The 24,769-nt window shown below is 52.1% G+C and overlaps 1 protein-coding gene across 1 annotated transcript in view; it reads left to right on the top strand.

Moving 5' to 3' along the window:
• LOC144128941 (cadherin-related tumor suppressor-like) overlaps positions 1 to 24,769 on the top strand; it is an 86,911-nt gene that overhangs the window by 13,565 nt on the left and 48,577 nt on the right. The window contains 1 exon segment of the mRNA XM_077662764.1: positions 19,324 to 20,646. Coding sequence (XP_077518890.1) covers positions 19,324 to 20,646 — 1,323 coding nt within the window.

Here is a 24,769-nt window from a genome sequence, read left to right as displayed (position 1 = left end):
TCTGGGCAATGCTGGAATGTACGCTTCTCTTTTACTCCAAGGCGAAGCATTTGCCAACACTGGCCACTACCCCAACGTCATTACCACTGTATACGCAACCACCGTCTTCACCTCCAGGCAGCATAATATGACCAGACCCGTGACTCTGCCCGTCCGAACAAGATGAAGCCTTCTACTTTTCTTTTACAGGAATAGGCGCGTGAGGTGGCTTGAGTTAACACCGAAAGTGGCAGTTAGTGATTCAACTTATGAAACACTGTACCAGCGAAAAGGACGTAGACACATGAAGAAGGCGCAGACGGCACAATCGCACACAGTGATTGCCCTGTCTACTTCTTTTATGCCTGCGCCATTTACACGGAGCAGTGTTCCAAGATGTGCCTGAGGGGCTTTCCGTATTAGGTGCCTCCGGTCCAGTTAGTGATGCAACTTTTGGAACACTGTACCAGCGAAAAGAACGTACCCCATATGAAGAAGGCGCACACTGCACAATCTCAGACAGTGATTGCCCTGTCTACTTCTTTTATGCCTGCGCCATTTACACGGAGCAGTGTTCCAAGATGTGCCTGAGGGGCTTTCCGTATTAGTTGCCTCCTGTCCAGTTAGTGATGCAACTTTTGGAACACTGTACCAGCGAAAAGGACGTAGACACATGAAGAAGGCGCAGACTGCACAATCGCAGACAGCGATTGCCCTGTCTACTTCTTTTATGCCTGCGCCATTTACACGGAGCAGTGTTCCAAGATGTGCCTGAGGGGCTTTCCATATTAGGTGCCTCCTGTCCAGTTTAGTGATGCAACTTTTGGAACACTGTACCAGCGAAAAGGACGTAGACACATGAAGAAGGCGCAGACTGCACAATCGCAGACAGCGATTGCCCTGTCTACTTCTTTTATGCCTGAGCCATTTACACGGAGCATTGTTCCAAGATGTGCCTGAGGGGCTTTCCGTATTAGGTGCCTCCTGTGCGAGGAGCTATTGTTTCTACATTTTCGAACCGAGGGAAGCGCAGCAGGCTGGAATTAATTTTTATTTCTTCTTCTCGGGCTTCTGTTTGCTCGAGTAAATGAAGGGCCCCACGATGGTACCATTCCACCCGTGGCGTACTGTTTAGCCGCACACGCATTTCGTGCTTTGGCTCTCTTCGTCATTACCTCTAATTTCTTTTCTGCGCTAATTCGCGGTAGACGGCGCGCATTACAGCCTTATGCAGCGACACAGAACGGCGAAGGAATGAGTTGGAGACCGAGTGTGGGTCATATTCGAAGCCACCTCGCCCTGGGAGACAGTCGCAGAAAGACACCTGCCTGCTTTTTTTTCTTTCGTTCTCGCGTCGAGGAAGGACAGGGTATGTGTGTGCGGCACTTTGCTCGCGCACATGATACAGACCTCCCTGGGCAACGCGCGTATTTACCCTCGCAATCAGATTCGCGTCGGTCGGGATAATGGCCCGTAATTATTACATGTGGAATGGAACCCAGTGCGAGTTGGGATGGCTGGCCTCTGCCAGCCAGGCGTCTTCTCCACAAGGGGGCCCCACGCAGCACATCCAGAGCGGCTCGGCCCTTCCCTCCTTCTTCTTGCCCTTCGGGTCGGACCTGTTTCTTTCTTTCCTGTCGCAGCGAGTCCTGCGCGCCCAGGCCGTTTCCTTCCGCCCGTGTCGCCTGGAAACGGACTCCGCACTGCGTGCTTTCCTCGCATTCGCGCTAACAATTCGCGACTTGGCGAACTAACCACCACCGCGGCGGCATTGCGCGGGGAGAGCCGGGGGGGGCGCCCCGTCGTCGCCGCAGTAATGTACCGTGGCGTGCGCAGGCAAGCAAGCATGGCAAGAAGCGCGCGCAGCACAATGCTCGGCTCTGCGCTGCTTGCTGTTCTTGTTCGGTCGGCTGGCTCGTCTCTCCCTCGTCGGACGCGCATCGAGCGGTAATCGGCGCTAATGCGGAGGAGGAGGTCCATCACACACACACGCCTCGGCGGCGCGCAAGACGGTAGCGGCGGCCTTCCCTATCGGAGTCACTCACGCGCCCTGCACGGACATGAGGAGCAGCGCACTGCTGCGAGCGTGTGTGCATGCATCGCCCGTCGTCGTCGCCGGCGGACGAGCGCTGCTCGGCCCGCCGTGGGGTGCATGACCAGTGGAGTTAATTACCACGACGGCGGCGGCTGCCGGAGAGGAGGATGGGGACGATTCTTGCGCTGCTGCCGAAGCAGAAGACGGGCGCGTATAATCGAGGAGGCGCAATAAACGGGCCGCGGCGCGCACACTGGTGACGTGGCGGGGTTGTCATGAGAGCGGGCTAATCCGCGCGCCGAGCGGCGGCGCGACGGGAAGGACCCTGAAAGAGGAGGGGTGGGACGACCGGTCCGTGTGCCGGGCCTCCTAATCCCGAGCAGCGGCGGCGGCGGCCCGCGGGTTGTTGACCAGCGACCGCCGCCACCGCTTCTGCTGCTGCCAGCGGCCAAAGACGAGGCGGCGGCAAGCGCGCAACAATGGTCGCTATCGCCTCCTGCCGGCGGAACATGCCTCGCTTGCGCGCGCCCTTCTTGTTATTATTCTTGCCCCCTCTTGTGCTGGTGGCAAATGCAATGCATGAGCATGACACCGGTGCGTGTGCGCGCCGGGCCCATGTCCCCGATGTTCCGATCGCTATCGGGCCACCGCCGCTACGCTGATAGGGTCGGCTTCATTGGCCCTGCCCGAGAAACGTCGTAAAGATCAAGAAGCGCGCCGCCGCTCGGCATTCTCCCCCTCTGCACGCCTTCTGAAGACCAGTCGCCCATCACCCTCTCCCTCTTGCAGAAACGAGTTTGTGACGGCCTCCCTTCTCCCGATCCTTCTTCTCTTCCTCCTCTCCGGACTTTTGCTCGGCACTCTGGCACGCCAGAACGAAAAGGCTGCGGGATTTGCTGCATGGCATCTCATGCTGCTGCTGCTGCTGCAGCCGGGCCCCCGCTCTCTCAAGAGCCGGCGGCAGCGGAGGATAGTAGTGCGGTTGTTTTTTTTCTCTCCACACAGTGACTCTTCTCTTCGTGACACCTCTCGTCGAACGCTGTCAAGGCTCCCAGTTTTGCTCTGCTGACAGTAGCCTCGGCGCTGTCTCCGACTGTTTCACGCAATGAACCAGTTTCGAGGAAGAGTTTCGGGACGTAGCCCCTCCTCAGGCCTCTTCCAACTGCGCCCCCCCCCCCCCCCCCCCCCCCAAACCTTCCGTGCCCGCCACTCCTTGTTCGCAGCAGCAGCCTCTCTTTGTTCGTCCAGCACCGATGGCTCTTTCTACAGTGTGTCCTGCAACTACAGCTCCTTGCTGTCTCGGGACGGCCCCTTGTCCGTTCTGGCCGCCTTTTCAAGCTTCGTGTTTTGTTTTTTCTCTTCTTTCTCTCTGCGGACGTCGTGTTTGTGGACCCGCGGACGCATTCTTGCGGCCAGTCTGTCGAACCTAGCGCTTGTCTCCGCGCAGCTGCAGTGGCTGGCGAGTCGTGCCGATAGACAGCGCTGACCACTTGGCCCAATAAGAAACGGCCCGTTGCAAGGGCCGGCACGGGAGGGAGTCCCCGCCGTCGCATCGTCCCGCCCTCCTCTTTCATTCCTGTGCAAGGGGGCCCAGCGGAGTGACGGCGGACTCGCGCGACATTCCTTTGTGTCGAAGCGGACGGCTCTGACGTTGATTGCCGCGCACCTGTCAGCCTCGGTATGAATGTTTATGACGGAATTTCAGCGTGAAGTCAGGTATGCTGCGTTGGATGGCGGCACCCGAGGCAACTGCTGCATTAGCGTGTTGTAGCTTCCAGCGGTGCGCTCTCCCTCAAGGCGGGTGCCGCTTTTCGGGAGAGGATTAGGGCTCCTGCATGTGCACAGTTGCTGCTTTGTGGGAGCTCCCAATGGTCGAGAAACAAGTTCCAGACTGAGATTGAAGCTTTGTTACGCGCGCAGTCCTTGTATTGTTCACTTGCATGTGTGTGTTTACTTGTAGTAGGTAGGTTGTAAATAGTTTCCGCCTTTCCCGACTTGCCCTCCTCCTCTATCATACCCTGCCTTTTTTTCCCTACCCTATCCATTTTATTTCCGCTAACCAACACCTGGCAGTATCTGAGGTTGGCAGCCATCTTATTTATTCCTTTAACATCATCCTTCATTAACAATCACTTGATCATCTTCAAGTATGTCAGACTCGCTGGGTTTGTTAGATACAAAAAGGATCAAACCGTTCAGAGAAGCAACTTTGCTGTTTCGAAACCTTCACACGCTCTTTCAAGCGAACCGAAGCGTATGAAAGTGAAGAAAAAGCAATCTTTCACGAGATCAACTCATGGTTTCTGTCGCGGCAGACAACAATAAGCAGACTACTCCGTGATCCAATGATATCGTCAGTTTGACATGGCATGGATCAAATATGTAAAAGTATCCGCCAACATCAGCAGGCAGACTACGGTTGCAGCGATTCGGCAGAAGAAGGCTTATGCTGCATTTGTACAGGGCAGGTATAGACAACTGTGAAAAATGCTATCGCATTGTTCAGCTATCCTAACCCTTAGAAACAGACGCGCGATCTCTTTCTCCAGATGCCCTGTAGGCCGTCCTTCGGCATCTCAGCTAAGCAAGCAGGAATGAAATATATATATATATATATATATATATATATATATATATATATATATATATATATATATATATATATATATATATATATATATATATATATATATATATATATATAAAAGAAACCGGGCTCGCAGCTCTCGAGAAGTTTGACGCCTTAGATCCCCGCTTTTTTTATATTTATTTTTCCCCCTTTCCTGAGCCGTTAATGGAAGTATACAGCTGTTGCGTCAGTTCAGTAGGCCTAATTTTGCGTCAACACAGTTAACCTGATACCCATTCTCTCTCATTGAATGGTGCATTTCGCACGTCCTATAATAACCCTGGAAACTAGCACAGCAAGCAGCCTTATCATGTCCACTGTGGCCTGCGAAACGGAGACCTTTCCTTGTTCTCATCAGCTGCATGGGCGGCGGCCTCTTCCAAAGTACCCTTATCTCAACGTTTTTCACCCAGCTCGCTTACTTCCTGTGAATCGCTTCCCCACTATTCAGTATCTGCTCGTTACTCATTCAGTACGCCTGTCGTGTGTGGCGCTAACTAGACATGTCTAGCACCACAGACGTCTCAAGATGAACGGAACATGTGGTAACCTCGAGAGTTAGGGTATAGCATATGAAAGCGTCGCTATGACCAGAGATGTAGCCAGAATTTAGTTGCTTTTTTTTAGCTAGAGGGGGCATTATGAGGCTTTCCAAGCCTAGTGTTCCTGTATATGCTCACCAGTCGTTCCTGTATATGCTCCCGCAGCGGGAGCATATACAGGAACACTATCCAAGCCAGGGGGGAGGGGGGGGGGGGGGGGAATAAACTGCGCTCTACCGCGCTTCGAGAGGACGGGAAGCTCTTTCTCTCCTCCAGAAGTCGGTCGTAAGTTTTAGTTTTAGTTACACTACTTATTGCTCTATTCGGTTGCGGGCAGCAGGATGTCTTTCTTCTCCAGGATGACTTCACAAATCAATTTTTATTATTATATTTACGTGGACTTAAGCTACGTACAACACTCTGCTTATACCTCTCTCTTACCCCTCTCTCCCGTCGAACATGCGGCGCCTAATAATTCTAGGTCACATTATAAACCCCCCTCTCGATCAGCTCATTCAATTCGCGGCCTCTTTTCTGCCGCGATGGTTCCGCCGAGTAAGCGTCTCTTCTCTATTTCGGTGGCGAGCATGGTGGAGGTCAAATCGGTTCCAGAGATCAATTGCGCGCTCGCCGTTGCTGCGATGGGAAGAAGATCGGTCGGCCGATTCGCATCGCAGGAGGATATTCGCATTCCTTCGCATACGCTTATCTGCTCAGAAAGGGAGCGTGCGAGAACTTTTAAGACACAAAATCGAAAAGAGGAATATAGGAGGAGGTAGGAAGCAGAGGAAGAGGGGGAGTAGGCGCTGCCACCAACGCAGCCAACCGGCTGAGTCCATGCCTGCATGCCGTATACAGGACCTTCGGCGCATGCTATTTGGGCGGAAGCGGCGAAACGGATTGTCCGGCGCCCATCTGCATGACGCCGCAGTTGTTGATGGGCCCCATTCTGGATTCAAGCCCACGCTCTCGTTGCATGCTGCCCCCCTCCTGCGGTGCGGCGCCCCAACCCGCGGCCCCCATCTCTCGGTGCTGCTCGCTCGAAGGTCACACGGCGCTCCAAGAACTGGCGGGAAAGGCGCGTCGAGGATGATCCATAACCGGGTGCGGGTGGTGCCGTAGGTATCCATTGTCCGAGCAGGGAGAGAGCTGGGCTGCCTACAGCGCAGCATACCGCTTCTCGCACGTGCTCGTCCCCTCTACTGCGGTGCTGGTGGTAGTTCTCGAGAGAAGAAGGCGCGCCTTTGAATTCGTCGAGGAAGTAACGGCTGCCTTCTTTAAGAGCAGAAAGAGAACTGAGCTGGGGAGCCACGCAGACGAAAGAGCTCGAGGCGGAGGACGGGGCGCGTGTGGCCGGCGAAGGAGAAGCGTACGGAGCCGAGGGCGACTTCCAATTTGGGAGAACCGGAGGAGAACAAAGTTTATCAGGGGGACAAGAAGTTAATGGATGGCTGCGGCCCGGATGAGTGATGGTGGGGACGATGACGACGACGAGGCGCGCGCGTCCGCACCCGTACGTTCACTGAGTTAGCTGCCCCCTCCCCCCAGCTTCTTTTCATACCCCAGCTTTCTTTTACTTTACGCTCGTATTCCACATTATAATCTCGCGCCGGAATTCTTTTCTCTTTTTCGTTAGCACCAGATTTATAGCGTCTTGCTTTCTTTTTTTTTTTTTCCTTCTTATTCTGTCTCTCCGCTCGTGCTTTGTTTGTTCTCGTATCCGGGCTTTATTAGAGACCGAAATTGACCAAAGAAGGAGGCAATTATGCGCCGAGAGGTTGGGCGCCTGCGCGAGCTTGGATAGAAGCGGAGGCCTGCTTGGCCTCGGGCCACGGCGGTATATCCTGAAAAGGGGGAAGCACCGGGGGTGATACGTGTGCCCGCTGCGAGTGCTGGTGAACGCTGAATAGGGAGAGCAGGGGTGGAGGAAACAGCCGGAGAGAGCGCCGACAGCATCCCCCTGCACCTTGTGTTAGCCGTGCTAAGCAGCCTCTCAGGCTGTATACCGTTGCGCACACCACACCTTGGCCTCTGCGAATGACATACGTGTGAGATGTCCCCCGCTTGACGAAGCCACCGGCTGCCCTGTGTTTATTGACGAAGGCGATGGCAGGCGAGGGGCAGTGAAAACCAAAAAGTTGCTTCTCTCTCTCCCCCTCCCCCCCCCCCCCCCCCCCCCCCCCCCCCCCCCAGTGTGATTTCTTGTTTTCCTTTTTTTCTCTCCAAAAATAGATAACGCCAGGTGGAATTGAGCACAAACATATATGCGCAGGGGATAGAGTTCCAGCTCTTTCATACGATTAGTTACTGACCTCCGAAAGAACCTCCTACCAATCGAAAAGCGAACTTAAAGTACATACGTAGTAACAGCTTAGTGTTGTGTTTTTTATTTTTATTTTGAGATACTGCGGGCCAATGTTTCGACCCAGCAGGACGTTCTTCGTGTAAAAAAAAAAAAATTAAGGGGCGATCAACTGCATTGACTCGGAGCTACTAACATTTTTTTCTTTCACTCCCCAATCTATTCCGGTTCTGATTCCATTGTCTTTCACTCACCAGCCTAGTCCAATACTGTTCTATTCCAATTCTGATTATGTTTTTATTCCATTTGTATTCGTAATCGCTTCTTTAATTTTTGCTAAGCCATTCTCAGCCCGGCAACAACACGCGTTGTTTGCCTTTGCAGTCATACCTAACGCGCTGGTTACGGCAGCTAACTCTTCCGTTCTGTCGGCCAGCAACTTTAATGAGGGAGGGACCCTCGATCGAGTGCAGTCATCCTTGCCGAAAGTCGTTCATCGCAGTGGTAATAATCCCTCCCGTGACATCAGCGCGCGCCCAGGCGACGCGGCCGTTCCGTATTACCCAGCGGCCACGCGTGCACGGTATAGGAATACGCACGCAGCGAACAAAGGAGACGTAAGCAGCTTAGCCGACCAACTCGTTCCGTTGATGAGGTGGCATCTTAGCCCAGTTTTGGGCGGTGATCGTTTCAGCCGATTCCAGCGGGGGACCACCGGTCTCGACAGCAAAGGTCGGTACACGTATTCGGTGGGTGTACACAGTCAGCGCCGAATATGGCCGAAAATCATTCTCAACGAGTGCACACGCGGAAGTGCATTATATAATGGACGCGTGGCCACCTGTGCCGTTAAGATTCGGTCCTGTATACGTACGCGCTTCCAGAAATAATTGCGCAAAGCTGCTTTGTCTCCCAGCTTCCGCTGTTTTACAAATGCGGGGAGCAATTACCCGATGGACGGACTAGTTCAGCCGCTTTATGCGCGAGATTTTTTTGTTTAGATTTTGATTCTTTAGCGCTCTAATGTACCTGCGCAGTTTATAATGTGATGAATATGATTTATATACGAGATATCCTCAAGTTTGTTCTTTATATTGCAGCTAAAAATTTACAGGGACTCCTAATTTTATTATGTGTTGGTATTGCGATAGCATTAGCAGTTGTTGACACCTTTGCCGGAAGTGACGTGATTTCCGACCCGGCGGCGTCACTTCTCTCCAGCCAATGGGAAGGCTCCGATCTGGTTCACTTTCCTCTAGCCAATGGCCGAATTTCATGACCGACGACGCATCTTGGCCCTATGGGGCTTCTTTACATAAGAGGCCACTTTACCTGTGGGTTTTAGTGTGGCTGCAGTCGCGTTCATTCAATGCATGCAATATCATTTAATATTCTTCATTGCTGCTGCATGTGAATCTGTACTTGTTTTCGTTCTTCTTATGGACATCGCTCATGCTAAAGGCGCTGTGCTTTCCAAATGTCCATAACTAGCGAATTTAACAGCGTGTCGTTTAAGCAATTCATTCATTTTCACGAGCACACAATTTTCAGTGAAAATTTCTGTGAAAGCAAAAACCTCACGCGTAGATAGTCGCGATTCGCAATTTATTTTCGCATTAAGAGCTTCAATACACAAGGAAAAAGTACCCAATTCTTTTATAACTCTTTGAAAGACGCGGGCATTTGAAATGAATTGTGATCTTGCCATACAAGGTTGATCTGCTCCTAGTAACAAAGAAAAAAGGAAAAGAAAAGGGCATGTATTTACAGCGCTCTGTTTCCGTCTGATGGTCTCTGTTGCTTATACGCCAGGACGCTCAGTATAACTAAACCGCACTGAACCGACTGGATATCTAATATATATATATATATATATATATATATATATATATATATATATATATATATATATATATATATATATATATATATATATATATATATATATATATATATATATATATATATATATATAATGTTACGATCGTTTTCTCAGATTTCAACCGAAAGACATTTCGATCCGAATGTTTCACCCGATACTCATCTCGACGCAAGCTTTCCCGAAGAGTCGCTGAAACATTCAGCGCAGGGGAGCGTCATTTCTGGCCGCCGCTGGGTGGCTAGCAGTTGTCCGGGCGCAGACTACGAGGCTCCATGAATCTCGGCAGATAAGCTGCCGGGGACAACGCACGCGTGAGCGCATAGCGCCATTTACTAGTTGCCTACACGCGACGTTACGCGGGTAATTTGCCCCTGCCCTGCTCCTCTCGTTTGGTCGCTGCCGGCGTCGTGCAGACCGGTCCTTGGGCCCCGAAGGGATAGCCGCCTTCTCTCGGTCCGAGACGTGTATGTAGCGCATCGGCGGCGCGAACACTGCGATTTCAGGCTCGCTTATAACGAACTGCAAGTCGAATAGTTCGATATAGTCGAATCCGCGAGTAACGAGCCAGGTCAGGGCTAGAGTCACTAAATAAAGACTTAGAGTACCGGCACTCTTTTCTCCTATTGTTCTGTGCCGCCGCCACGATCATTGGTCAGTTTGCATCACGTGATATTTGTTTACACTGCGACGGTTCATGGGGGCTGCCATTTTGTGGCTTATGCGTTTTCAGTCGGGCAACTGTGGTAGTCCTAGTGCTGCGACGCTGCGAGTGCAGCCGGTTCCGCACGACGAAAGCATAAACTGAAGGCAACAGCTGTACCGTTTGCATCTGAGCGGCTCCACGCCGTACGGCTACGATCCCCGCCGCAGCGCAGGGTGGCTAACAGCGTTGTTTACAAAATGGCCGGGCCAAAGTTAGCGGCGAGGTCGCCGAAGCGGCAATCTGGCAACAATGATAAACAACAAAATGGTCGCCCCTGCTTACCGCCGTGCTGCAGTGACGGTACTCTAAGTCTTTATTTAGTGACTCTAGTCAGGGCGTCAAGCATGGCGTCTTCTTCTAAACACTGCTCTACTCGTGCGCGTATTCCGCATGAAAGGGAGCCTAGGCTGACTAGTTATAGTTTATTAGCTGACATCGAGAAGTGTGTCACTTTTCTCAAAAAGTTGGCGACGCTGTCAGCAGCGTCTCCTGACAAAGCGAGTCGCGAGGAGGCTAAACGCTGCGAGGAACGAAAGCAGTCGCGCGCTGTCGCGTTTCGCCGTACGCACTTATGAGGTTCGACGTATATTGCAAAACATCGCTATAACGAAAACCGCTTGTTACGAAGAAACGGATATAGCGAACAAATGTAATTTTTTGTCCTTGAAACGTGGTAGCTATCCCCTAAACTAAGGCTGAACAGCAAGTCGTAACAAAGCAGTTTAGGCACCCCTTTAAATTCTATAATGGGCATCAACTGTATTCATTTTTTGGTTTGTTATAACAAATGCGGTTTGCGCGAGTAACGTTCGCGGAGCCCGCGGTTGTTCGATGTTGGGCATAACTCGTTATATATCCGAGTTCGGTATAATGGCGCTGCGGTGCTCAGTCCACAGAGAGGGAGAGTGCTGCGCGTCCACTGTCAGCCGAATTTAAGGTCGCTGGCTCACGAGCAGCGCCGTGCCGAGCGCACACACTCACACGGTGCGTGTCTGGCAGCAGCGAGCACGTACGGGATGTTTACACTACGGAGGCGCCGCGTTCTTTCCACACACCGTGGCGTGTTTGCCGGCCTTCCTTCCTTCCTTCCTTCCTGCGCTGCGGTGGCTGGGAGGCCTCGCTTACGGCGCCGAGAGGATTGAATTTCGAGCGCACGTGCTTCGGTCGGCGCGCGCTCTGTTCAAGCACACGCTGCCGCGACTGGTTTGCTGGCTCAGCAGTGCGCACTGTCGGTGGCCATGACGGGGCAGATGTTTGTTGTACCGTCGCGGGCCGACCAAAAGCCAGTCTGCTCTCTCTATCCCTACGTACAGATTCACAGTCATCTGGAGTCTCCCCATACCTTTCACGTTTTTTTGTTAGTCCCAAAGTCTCGCCTGAAGTTGAAGCTTCTACACTCGTTTCGTCGTCGTCTGACTTTTTGTTCGCCCTTTCATTGGTCGATGTCAGGTGTAGGTCCAAGCAAAAGTGGGGGACTCCGAAGTCGTCCGCTAGAAGGAGCTCGGTTCGCGAGGTGAGAATGTTCCGAGCTTGAGGGAGGCGCGCAGACGCACAGCCGTACGTGGCTCCAAGGACCAGTTTTTCAGGCCCAGCTGTAACGCGCGCTTCTCCGCTTCGTCGGTCGCTCGCTGGGCAATAAAATGTGTAGGCGCCAAGCGCGGGGCGAGCAACCATTCGTGTACGGTGTTGTACTGCGGCTGTTCCCTCCATGAGGTACGAGAATTAAGCAGCAGTCGATGCGGTCTTCCCGGCTGGCATTCCCCTGATCAGCAAGGTGGCGACGGAGAGGTTCTTTTGCGATTCATGCCGGCCCCGCGGCGGCCGCATTTCGATGGAGGCGAAATACGAAAGACGCCTGTGTGCTGTGCGATATATCATATGCGCGTTGAAGAACCTCACCTGCCAGGCAGTCGAAATTAATACGGTGCCCTCCACTACGGGGTTCCTTTATATATCCCATGTGCAGCTTTGGGACATTAAACGCCCAAGCAACACACGTAATTGGCCCAATATTGGATAGGGTGGCCTCACCGTGGTCCTTTGTAGAACCAACATTTGCCAATACATGTCCAATATTGGGCCCATTACCTGTGCTGCTTGGGACCCCACGTGCCATACCGCACCATGCCATGCCATACCATAGCAAGTCATACTGTAATATACCGTACCATACAATACAGCATTTCGGCTTCCCTCCACAAAGGTCATGTGTGTATACAAGGCACCCAGGGTAACCAGGGCGGTCAAGTTCCATTCTCCTGCAATAAACCAAACGGAAACGTTTTGACTGAGTTATTAGAAAGAGCGTCTTTATACAGGGCCGACATCTGACTCAACGTGCAGTCTCTAAGCGGCTTCTCTCAAATCACTTAGGTATCGACACATCATCTACCGAATCACTGCACCGCTGCTCATGAGCCTTGATAGCGTCAGTATACCAGATGTCCCAGCTGAAAGCAACCAAGGTTTATTCTGCAGAATTATTTTAGTTCCGGAAACTTCATTAATCAGTAAAGGCTAATCAGCTATTTTTTTAATTGGCTTCAAGAATACAGTGTCAGTTCAGAAGTTGTAGACGTTCTTGAAATACGCCTAGCTTAAATGTTTGCACAAAGATATCATTGACATGACTTTATTTACCAGGCTTAAAAAACCCGCGAAGTACAAAAGCTACAACGCGACAGCTGCTCGCGCATATGTCTTTCCATAGTACACACACACACACGCAAGGCCCCGTCGGGGACAGCGCTCGTGTTAACACGCGGTGTATAGCAGCAGACAGACCATGTCTCGTTGCCTGGCACCCTTCCTCATCGATATTTTATGACATTCCCTGTGAAGGACTATGGTCGCTGTGCAATCGCTATAGATATTTTCCAGAACCCTTAAATACGCCTGTTGTACACCCTAGTTATGCAATACCTGCATGAATGTTGAGATTTCGACTGAGTCAAATGCTTTCTCGCAATCTATGAAGGCTATATTATAGAGAATGGTTATATTCTACGCTTTTATTTATCGCCTGACCGACTGTGAAAATATGGCCGACTGTCGAGTAGCTTTTTCGAAAGCCAGCCTGGTCCTTTGCTTGACTGAAGTCTACGTTTGATCTCATTCGATTAGCGATTACCTTAGTGAATACCTTGTAAACAACGGACAGTAAGCTCATCGGTCCTTAGTTTTTCGAGTTCCTGACGTCCCCTTTCTTTCGGATTAAGGTAATGTTAGCGTTCTTCCAAGACTCCGGTACGCTCGAGGTCGTGAGGCACTGCGTATCAAGCACAATGTCCCCACTGTCCTTTGAGAAATCTGCAGCTACCTGATACTCACCAGCCGCTTTTCCCATTTGCATTCCATGTAAGACTTTCTTCGTCTATCGTTACGGACGGTATATGCAATTCTTCCACACCCAGGGCTTCATCATTAGCATGCTTATTATTCCTGCTACTGTCGATATATGGGAACAATTATTCGGGTATTTTAACGCGACAGCATTAATGGTATACTGTGTCACAGAAAATTCGGCTTCGTCGGCCGTGAGCGAAAAATTCACGAAAAATCACTTATGTCACGTGACCTTGTGACGTCATCACAAGCTGCCCATTGGATTGTGACCAAACTGCCCACTGTGGGAGGTGGCAGTTAAATTAATGACTGGTCGCGAGAGGTTACTCAGGAAGAGTAACCTGGAGAGATAGGAGGTTGAGGTTGATGCGAGCTACAGGCGGGATTAGCCTTTCGGATTCTGCCAGTACAATGTAACGACAGTTAAATGTGAAATAAAGTCCATAAATCAGGCATATACCCGGGACCCGGCTGAGCTACATCGCTAAACACACAATCACCCATAATAGTGAATAGTAGCCAACTCTTGCTGTCACCATCTGGAGTCCAAATCCGAGTTCTGGAGGAACTTTAGAAGAAGGCGTGAAGCCTCTTTTCTACATGACTGATTTCCGCACGGGTAGACAATGTCCTGAAGGGAACTGTGAGAGGCTCCTGTATTCTTGGGGGAAGCGAACAACACACACCTTTCCGCGTCGTACACTGGACAGCACATAAGATAATGTTTATATCCCCGCACACACCACATGTTGAACATAGCGGAGACGAATCCAAGCCCGTCTTATAGATCGATCCAGTGGTACGAGCAGAACCCGTGCGAATGCGATGGTCTCACAAGCCTCGGCGGTGACAGCACCTGCCATCGCATGACAAGGCGCATCGGTTAACCGCTGCACCACTGCGGTATGATGACCAGGAGCGGTATGATGACTCCCAGGGATCTATGAATCTAGAGAATAACCAGTTCCGCATATACGGGCATTAACCTATTAACTCAATCGCGTCACATCGTTAAGGCAGAGCTTAATTGTCCCCCTCCAGTTTCTAATTATCTTATCCATATTCGGAATGACACAGTACGGTCCGTCTACAAAAAATCCGCAGGCGCCAACAGATCTACTTCGCCTGCCGCTGCTTCAGACCACTCGACCATCGCGCAGCCCTTTTCGTCGCGTGTTAAAGGGCAACTCCGGCTTTTTCAGCGCGAAAACACTTCTATAGTCGCACTCCCCGGGTTTCAACGGTGTGCGTGAAGCCCCTGAGTGGCAAATGTAACTGACTCTCTGGGTCGGTGGACACCTCAACCGCGCTGTGAGTAGGCTTGGCAGATTTGGTATTTTGAAAAGTGTTTTTTTTTTTGTACCGCAGCGAGGAGACTCTAAAGAATGTGATGTGATTTATAAACTCAAGGTGTTCGAAAAACCTCCGGAGTTGGCCTTTAAAGTGAGAGCCTCTCGCGCTGTGCTTTGGATATAGTCGCCCTCATCAATTTTCGTTCATTAGCGAGTCAGTCCAAACGCAAGAACACGCGGGCACTTGCAACGTGCGAGCCCAAGTTCGGACGCGTGGACACCTCCTCCAAAATGAACAACTCAAGAAAGCGCAAGGAAGTGCCATCCGACGAGCGTAGAGCAAATCACACGGACCGCGGGAGATTTGAACCACCGCAGCAGGCTGATAAAGAAATTAATTTGACGCCGGTGTGAATTAACGCGGTTTGTCTACACACGTGAGCAGGAAATTCGAGCCTACATTCTGACGCATTCCGCTCCGCATCAACCGTATTGATCGCCCGTGAATTTTTCGTTCCGCGAACTCTGTTAATAAATGCCGGCTGCTATTCCTAGAACTTATGCCACCGTCACCCACTGCATGGCCGCCTGCCTGCTTCTTGCCTATCTTGGCATTGAAGACACCCATCAGGACAGTGTTCCGCTTTTTTTACTTTACTCAATGCCAGTTTCACGTCTCCATAGAACCGTTTCGACTATATCATCATCATGACTGGATGTAGGTGCATAAGCCAGCACAACCTTCAATCTGTGCCTCTTATTAAGCTTTATACGAAAACTGCCATCCTCTCATTAATTCTATAAAATTCCTCGATATTAAAAAAAACGTCTTCTTGGGCGAGTTGGTCACAATTCATCTCAGGTACCAGGCGCGAACACACGCAAACACAAGGAAGGATACGGGACAAAGCGCCAGGCATATCCTCATTCATCAGGAGTCCCCAGGAATCAGGTCCATTCAGCCACGACAGCGTAGTACCGACCCGCTCTTTAACACTGAATATGTTTCATGTGTCCTCCTAGCCTCGCTAAGCCCTATGACATCGCATTTCTTACCCGCTAGTTTCTCGAAGAGCACTGCTAGGTCAGCCCCACTTGACAGGACTCTGTTTATAGGCGGCCTTTCCTGATCCGGAAATTCTTAGTACTCGCAGCTGCATCACAGGTCTGACCGCTGTCATGGTCAGTTGCTCCGCAGCAGCTGGGGACTGAAGGCCGGAGGTTAACTGGTGTATTCAGATATATAGGAGGTGGCGGCCAAGTACTACAGCAGGATGAATAATAATAATAATTGGTTTTGGGGGAAGCGAAATGGCGCAGTATCTGTCTCATATATCGTTGGACACCTGAACCGCGCCGTAAGGGAAGGGATAAGGGAGGGAGTGAAAGAGGAAAGGGAAAAAGAGGTGCCGTAGTGGAGGGCTCCGGAATAATTTCGACCACCCGGGGATCTTTAACGTGCACTGACATCGCACAGCACACGGACGCCTTATCGTTTTGCCTCCATAAAAACGCAGCCGCCGCGGTCGGGTTTGAACCCGGGAACTCCGGATCAGTAGCCGAGCGCCCTAACCACTGAGCCACCGCGGCGGGTGAGCAGGGTGGCCAACTCCTGTTCTGGTGAAAGTGCGGGCGTTGTCGGCTCTGGTTGCCGTGACCAGGCCGCACCTTTGGCCTCGCTACTCAGTTCTATCGACACTGATATTTTTTTTTTTCGGTGGAGAATTTCTCGGCACAGGGTTTCTAACCGCTATCATCTTTCACACGACGCGGAGGTTCTAACTCTGCGCCAACTACTCAAGAACTTTAATACGCTGTTATACAAAATTCGTAGGGACGGTTCCATAGCAGTGCCAGCTAGATTGGGGAAACGGTGAATGGGAGGGGGAACTTGGAATGTGTGTAACGTAGCTGTTCAGTGGCTGAAAGCATTCGTAGAGAAGCAAGGGTTGCCGCTGACGCGAATTCAAGGGCAACAGTTGCAGAAAGTTAGAAGACGCCTCAGACCTTCAGCAGACGTGGTTATTCGTCGATCGATATGTGGTGATGGTGGCGATGATATTGCTCTAGGGCTTGAAACTGCTCTCGCCATGCACAGCAGCATGCACAGCACAGCATGCGCAGCAGCCGGTCATATAACAGGTCACTTGGTTTCACTCCCTCCTTTATCCCTTCCCTTACGGCGCGGTTCAGGTGTCCAACGATATATGAGACAGATACTGCGCCATTTCCTTTCCACCAAAAACCAATTATTATTATTATTATTATTATTATTATTATTATTATTATTATTATTATTATTATTATTATTATTATTATTATTATTATTATTATTATTATTATTATCTGTAAACATGCTGCCACGAAGGTTGCTGGACACGAGCATTTGCAGGTACCAACGGTGCAATACTTACAAGACCGCGAAGGGGAGCAAAACAAGCGGAAGAGGCAACGAAAAAGGGGATAAAACAAAGAAGTAAAAAAAATAAAGGTTACAGCCCTGCCTTTACCATTGGTTCTACTTCCTGGGCGCACATTTCTGGCGCTCACGTTGCCAGCTGCATATACATACCCCCCGCGACCCGCCACTCCTCCGTTTATCATTTCTTTTCGCCCAGCCGACCCATAAACAGCATGCCAGCCATTTGCCTGCGCGAGACAATAAATAAGCCAATACAGAAAAAGAAAAAAAAAGGAGAGGTGATACGTGGGACCAAAAACAAACGACAAAAAGGCTAGAAACCACCGCCCCCACCACCACCCTGCGCGCGTTTCCTAAACACGTGTTCCGAGCTACGTCGCTATATGCGGGGCGCGGGAGGTAGAGGGGGGAGAGACTGAGAACACAGGGTTCGCAGGGCAGCAACAGGCGGCGGAGGCGGTGGAGGGAGGGGGAGGGAAGGCGCTAGGCTAGAGACATCCTTTTAGGCAGGAGCCCGCGCCAGTCGCTGCGGCGGCGGCGGCAATGCGTGTTTAGGCAATCATGAGATCGCTTTGCATCGCCAATGTCGTGACCAGCGGGGCACGAAGGCAGGCAGCGCCGGTTCTCGCTCGAGTCAGACGCGGCGAACCTGAGTTTATGCCGCCGGCGGGCTTCGGTCGTTCCTGTGCGGGACGAGGAGCAGTGGGGAGGGGGGGTGCTCCGAGCCACGAGACATGCCGTCTCTGATGAACACCTGTCACTCACCGGTGTGTTGGCGGCGGTAGTCGCCGCCGCCGCTGGGCGCCCGAGCGAGCCGCCGTAATTGTATGTGCGCGCGTAATGCGTGTACCGTACGCGTGCTGCTTTTGTACAAGGGGCGAGGGAAGCCTTCCTCCCTCCTTTCATTTCCTCCTATTCCCAGAGCGAAGCCCTGCGCGGAGCGAGAGCATGAAGGGTGCGTGTGTGCGCGGGAGAGAGAGAGAGAGAGCCCGTATGCACGGGACTGCTGCTATTCATTAGACGCCCATAGAACTCGCGCCGTGTGCGCATGTGAGGTCCGCTGTGTTCATTAGGCGCCCACGATTCTTGCTACTTTCAATTAAGGCGTGCCATTCGAACGAATTGTAGTGCAATCGGTTTCGTAGAAAGCGGTTGTTCGCTATTGGGAGTACGTGCGATCTCCTCGCGGCCGCCAAGGAGACTCGCGCGCTCTAGTCACTATACAGCGCAGAGCACAACGTGGTTTCCGACGTGCGCGCATAAGTACATGAATTCGCCCAAGCGCTTGTGTGCCTGTGGTTTCTATTTATCATACACCGTGGAAGTAAAGTTCGCTGTTCACCACCCCACGTATAGATGGCGCTGTATAGCAACACAATACACTAGGGCGTGTCGCCCGAGCGGATTCTAGGGCATTCGATTTCGCGCTGGGCGGATGTGTCTCGCTGCCTGCGCATGCGCGCCGTAGCTCTTGTGTGTGGCACAGCGTGTTTCCTCGTGCAAGCGACTGAAATGGTCTCGTTTTGTGATGGCCGATCATAGGCTATTGGCGCAGAGTGAGAGCAAGGGACGAGTGAGTGATGAGGCCACGCAAATGATGAAAGTGCACAGTATAACTGAAAGTAAAAATAGGGGAGACGTGACCTCGTTTCAGTGGTGCGCGGCTACAGCATAGACATCCTATGTTTACGTTACGCTTATATTATGGGCTTCAGAGCTCTCTCACTTGTCTTTTTTTCTTGCTTTTTGATCTCAATTGTTTTGCGCAGCAACAATTCACTGCAAGCGGGGTATCCATGCAGTCGAGGTAGTTGAGCTTGTTCTCGCTCCGAGAACAAAGAGTCTATTCACAGGGGCCTTTTTTTTTTTCAGTGTCAGTACACCGTGCCCACGTGACAGCATTCGCAAATGTTGCAAGTTTCGTTTGCGAATGTCCGACAGAGTCGTTCAGAGCTCAGAGAAGCCCGATCGCGGCCAAGACGTTACCATGTGCCAAGACGCATACGACTCTACCGACATTTAGCGCTGTATTATTTCCTGCATATTCGCCAATATGAATCGCGTGTTGAGCACGCTTATTTATTTCTCTCTCATTCACTTTTTTTTTTCCGGGCCGTGTTCTTACATGAGTTTGGGGCTATGGGAACTGTCCTTGTGCTGACCCTAAAGAGGTGTGCTTATCCTCGACGCAGGTGGCTGCTCGACACCCCAACAGCCACGACAGCGACGGCCAGGACACGGCGCTGGTCGTGGTCTTCGTGCGGGAGGCCGGCCGCCCGGCGCCGCTCCGGTTCCGCGCTCCGGCCGAGGGCTACAGTTTCGCCATCGACGAAGACGGCGTCCAGCCCAGCCTGGGCCGCGAGCTGGGCCGCCTGTCGCTGGAGCGCTCCGACCAGGTGGACCGGGCGCGGTTCTCCATCGTGGACGGCGACCCCCTGGGCTGGTTCCGGCTGGACCCGCTCACGGGCGTCCTCAGCACTGCCGCCCCGCTGGACCGGGAGCGCAGCCAGAGGCTCACCCTGGGGGTGGTCGCCAACACGCTCTCGTTCTTCGCGCGCACCAGCGTCACGGTGACCCTGCGCGACGTCAACGACAACGCGCCGCGGTTCAGCCAGCCCCTGGTGCGCCTCGGCGTGCCCGAGAGCTGGCCGCCCGGCCTGGAGCTGTACGTGCCGGACGCCAGCGACGCCGACGACGGAGTGAACGCCGAGCTGGAGTACGCGCTCGCCTCCGGCCCCGCGGTGCTGTTCTCCGTGGAGCACAGCAGCGGCATGCTGAGGCTACTGCAACCCGTGCGGCTGCAGGCGGCCAAGGAGTTCGCCCTCGAGCTCACCGTCAGCGACCGGGGCCAGCCGCGCCTCACGTCGCGCCAGAAGTTGCTCGTGACGGTGCTGGACGTGAACGACCACACGCCGACGTTCGAGAGGCCCTCGTACGAGACGTCCCTGCTGGAGCTGACCAGCGTCAACGAGCGGTTCTTCTCGCTGCGCGCCTGGGACGCGGACCAGGGCGAGAACGGCCGCGTCTCGTACGACATCCGCGAGGGCAACGACGAGGGCCGCTTCGGCGTCTTCCCCGACGGCACCGTGTACGTGAAGAAGGCGCTGGACCGCGAGTGGCGCGACCTGTACGCCCTGACGGTGGTGGCGCGCGACCACGGCGAGCCGCCGCGCTCGTCGGCCGTCTCGCTGCTGGTGCACGTGCTGGACGAGAACGACAACGCGCCGGCCTTCGACAACGCCACGTTCGTCTTCTCGCTGGCCGAGAACGAGCCGCCGGACACGCACGTGGGCAAGCTGACCGCCGAGGACGGAGACCGGGGCCGCAACGCCGAGCTGAGCTTCTCGCTGGCCTCCAACGAGAACGACTTCGTGGTGGACCCGCGCACGGGCTTCGTGCGCTCGCTGCGCTACTTCGACCGGGAGAAGCTGGTGTCGCTCACGGGCCACGACTCCGTCACCATGGACGCCGTGGTGCTCGACTCCGGCATCACCAGGCTCAGGGGCGAGGCAAAGGTGAGCGTCGCTCCTTCAGGGGGGGCCTATGTATACTCGTAACGGAGTCTTTAAGGCGCGCTTGGTGTCGGATTAAATGTGTTTCCTCTATCTACCTATCGCGTTCTCCATGTACAGGCGCCGTCGGCAGCAGAAGAATGGTATGTATAGACTGCGGTACCGACAGACTACGGTCATTTTGTGGAAAATGGAGCTTTGCAATGTGCAGATAAGATAGCAGTGATGTGCATGAACGCCTTTATGCATAGGCCGGTGACAGAGTTTGGCATTCACTTGTCAAGGGAGCTCGCACCGCTCAAGATTACTACCACAGGGCTAAACCGTCGACTTGCTTTCCCCTCTCTGACTGTTACGATTTGATTTTCGTGCACACTTTTAGCAGTGTTGTTTCGTCGATATAGTGAGTCGGCACCACAAAGCTAAAATTAACAGAGTTGTCTCAGCCGTTGCAAACCATGGAGTGTACTTCACGCCATGACTCACGTCTACCTGAGTCGCGTCGGGGGCGGATTTATTTATGGAGAAGGGGAGGAAAGAGGGGTCGCGGTCTGTCCCCTCGCGCCCCAAGCAAGAAGTTTTACGTTAGAAAACCATGCTGAACCCCCTTATTTCGATGATAAAAGTCCAAGAAATGCATGTTGCAACTACAGCTGCTCCCTCCGAGAGTGACCCTTAAATCCGCTCCTGAGTCGCGTGCATCTAGATGTATCCTGTTCTGATTTGGCCCCTGCAACTTTCTTAACTGCAAGCAAGCCCATGTTTGGCACAGAAGAGCGGAACATAAGCAGATCGTTGAAACACTGTTATCCCTGCTCTCTGTACAACGCGCGTTTTGCTCGTTTTTTCTCTTGTTCGTGTGAACGCCAGGTAAGAAATTCATTCCAGCATTCCGGTATACACAGCCCGACTCGCCGACATGCTAATGACGATCGCGTGAGCTCCTCCTGCTCGGATCTGGTTCAGTGCCGCCACTCTGTACACTTGCGCACTTGTAAGCGCGAACCAGAAAGGTCAGCGACCTGGGCTGTATATAGTAGTGGTCTGCGCAAACTAGACCTCGAAAAAGAAAGGAAAAAGAACTGAACGCTATGGTTCGTGCACAGTCGGACATCATAGTTTTGCCGTATATATACTCTGGCGTTGCTTATCTCAACGGCTCCATGGTTTCACGAAGCCATGCACTGCCTCCTTCATATACCCGTTCGTTATAAATTCCAAAACCCCACTGGCGCAGCCGGTATTGCGAGAGTACAAAAGATTTAAAGAGAAAAGACTTTCCACAGGGAAAGCTCCCAGGGAAAGAGAAGCAGAGAGGAAGAACGCGGGCCCAGCCTGCGACTTAGACTGAATCGAAAACACTGCATTTGCATAAGATCGTAGTTGAAAGCAAGAGAGCGTGTAAGACTGCACGTTCCGGCTCCGTAACCATTGTTCGGCCAGCCCCGTGCGAGCATACAATCTCGCATCTTCACCTTGCGCGCGACAGGGACAAAGACATCACCGCGCAAAACCATCTGTGTGCGCACACAGACACGGCGGGAACCTCTTAGGGGGAAAGACGAGAGAAGAAGAAGAAAAAGGGCCGATTCGCTCTCAACAACGGTGCGGCGCGCCATATGCGCCGCGCCATTCGCCCGGTACACTTGCGCGATGAGGTTCGCTGGGGCTGGGGTATGGGCAGGAGGACGACGCGCTGTGGTGGTGGAGAGGATGAGAATGGTTGTGGTGGGGCCAGGCTAGGCACACACACACGGGGAGACCGCGCCTTCTCCTTTGTGGAGCGCCGGCGGTTCATGGACCGCAAGGGGCAGGACATCCGACTGCCGCAGTCGTGACGACCGCTCGCGCTCGCGTCAACGCCCGTTCCAAATTGTCTTGTGCACGGGATGCGAGGCAGCGTTCAGCTGCAGTGTGCGCTGCTCCTATATAGCTGCGCTGTGGCGTCGTAAGGACGATTCCGCCGCCGCCGCCGCCGCACCATGTCGTCTAGCTATGTATACCCGTGGCTTTCGTGCGTTGTCATACGCACGCACGCACACGCACGCGCTTTCGCAGTGCGACCCTCAGTGCGCTGCATGCAGTATGGGTCGAGCGCCTGGCAACTCCCCTCCACCACCACCACCCCCGTCGGCCCTCGAGACTGGCTTCTAATGATACCCTTTCAGGAAGCGTGATAGGCAGGAACCGGGAGGAAAGAAATATCAAGCCCGAGAATCACACGCATGGGAAAATTGGCAGGTCCACCGACGCTGTCACTCGCTCGCGGGCCCGAAGAAAGAGTGAGAGGGAAAGAAAAGGAGAGGAAGGGGATGTTATCAGATAGCGTCCTCTGGTTGCTTTGTGTTCCCTAAACAGCCTCTTCGGTACACGCATCGGCCGCAGTGATTTTCCGCCCTGGCCGTTTTTTTGTTTACTCTCAGTTATGCTTCGTGGTGCTCGCTTGCTTTCAATGGCATGGCTGCGCTAATGGGCCGGGAGTGCTTACACACAGGGGAGAGACACATCTGCGGAACATGCTTCCTGTCGCGTAATGGGAGCGTGTTCTCGCGGTGCGTGCAATTCACTCGAGGCACACGCGATGATGACGACGACAACGAAATAGACGCGGTGGTGACAGGTACCGCGCGACCTGTGGAGGTCTCTTGCATGGGTGGTCTGCTTGCTGGCCCGCCGCCACTTATCGGAGCTGTCTTCGCGGCTGCAGTTTGCCTGGACACGGATGCGTGATGCGAGCTCCTTGTCTTCTTCTTCTTCCTTTTCTTCTTCTTCTTCTTCTTCTTCTTCTTCTTCTTCTTCTTCTTCTTCTTCTTCTTCTTCTTCTTCTTCTTCTTCTCTTCTTCTTCTTCTTCTTCTTATTCTTATTCTTATTCTTATTATTATTATTATTATTATTATTATTATTATTATTATTATTATTATTATTATTATTATTATTATTATATTCCGCAACAAGAAGCAGTCACTCGCATTGCCCGCTAGAGGTTTCCTTCCTTCCTATCTCCTTATGACTTATGTGCGCACAGCGCGGCTCATCTCGATCCATTGTTCCCCGTGCGATATAGCTCTCATACGATGACCTGTTACGCATGGATGAGAGTTCGTTGGCTCAGTGATTTCGACCGCTTGCAGTCGCTGACTTTCCATCAAACTTTAAAGAGACCGCCATTATTGAAAGCACCAGCAGGCACGTACGAATTTCGGTCCCACGGGGTGCTCTGCACGTGCACTGACATGCTTCCACTGTATACTTGCGAGTTCCCCTTTCGGAAACATATGTAGTGAAACGCCGTTATTAGAACTCGCTTAATACGAACTTTCGGTTTATTCGAACTCAGAGCTTCGTTGAGTTTTAATGGGAGTCCCGTCGGGCTTGGCTATATATTTCATTGCTGCAAACCGTTTCCCAACGTACTTCGATGTGTCTAGGGGAAATCCCCAAAGTCTAGATTGCGAGGAAGGGAATATTTATATCTTTAACGTCCACATATATCAGCGTACCAAAATTCAAAACTTCGCGGGTTTTTAGAAAAATTCGTTCTGCCCGACCACGAAATTTTCAACTAGAACCTGTGCCGGAACGAATTTTTCTTCAAAACTTTAGAAAGCTGCGTACCTTTCCTTTGTGTACACACGTCAGCGCGCGTTCAGGTGTGCGCTTCAGCTTACTACGATTGCCCCGCCGTTTTTTTTCTTCTGTTGTCCTTACCTTCCGCGACTCTGTTTGCTTTTTGTGGTAATGTTTATGTGGCTATACTTCGGTTGGATACAAGTGGGGAGCGTTCGATCCATAGTTTCAGCAGGCACGTATGGTGCGTGCTACAATCACTAACCGCCTCGATCACTATTGGTCTCTTCCAGGAGTTGGGCATCCCTTACAAAAATGATCTATAGACAATCTACAGACTTCTTATAAATTCTATTGTCATCATATAGATTTTTATTCATTGGCTATTCATAGTCTATAGACTGTCTATGGACGAAAGTCTACTAGAAGTGTATAGTTATTAATCTATAGATTGTCTATAGACTGCTCTGTAGGGTTTGTCTATAGACAGTCTGTAGTCTTTGCAGACAGAAGTCTATGCACTGTCTATAGACTGTCTAAATAATTTTTCGGAAGGGA

The sequence above is a fragment of the Amblyomma americanum genome, chromosome 4, assembly GCF_052857255.1.
Source record: "Amblyomma americanum isolate KBUSLIRL-KWMA chromosome 4, ASM5285725v1, whole genome shotgun sequence".
In the NCBI taxonomy this organism is placed as follows: Eukaryota; Metazoa; Arthropoda; class Arachnida; order Ixodida; family Ixodidae; genus Amblyomma; species Amblyomma americanum.
Note: the sequence above shows the minus strand (reverse complement) of the source record. Positions and strands in the feature narration are given on the sequence as shown.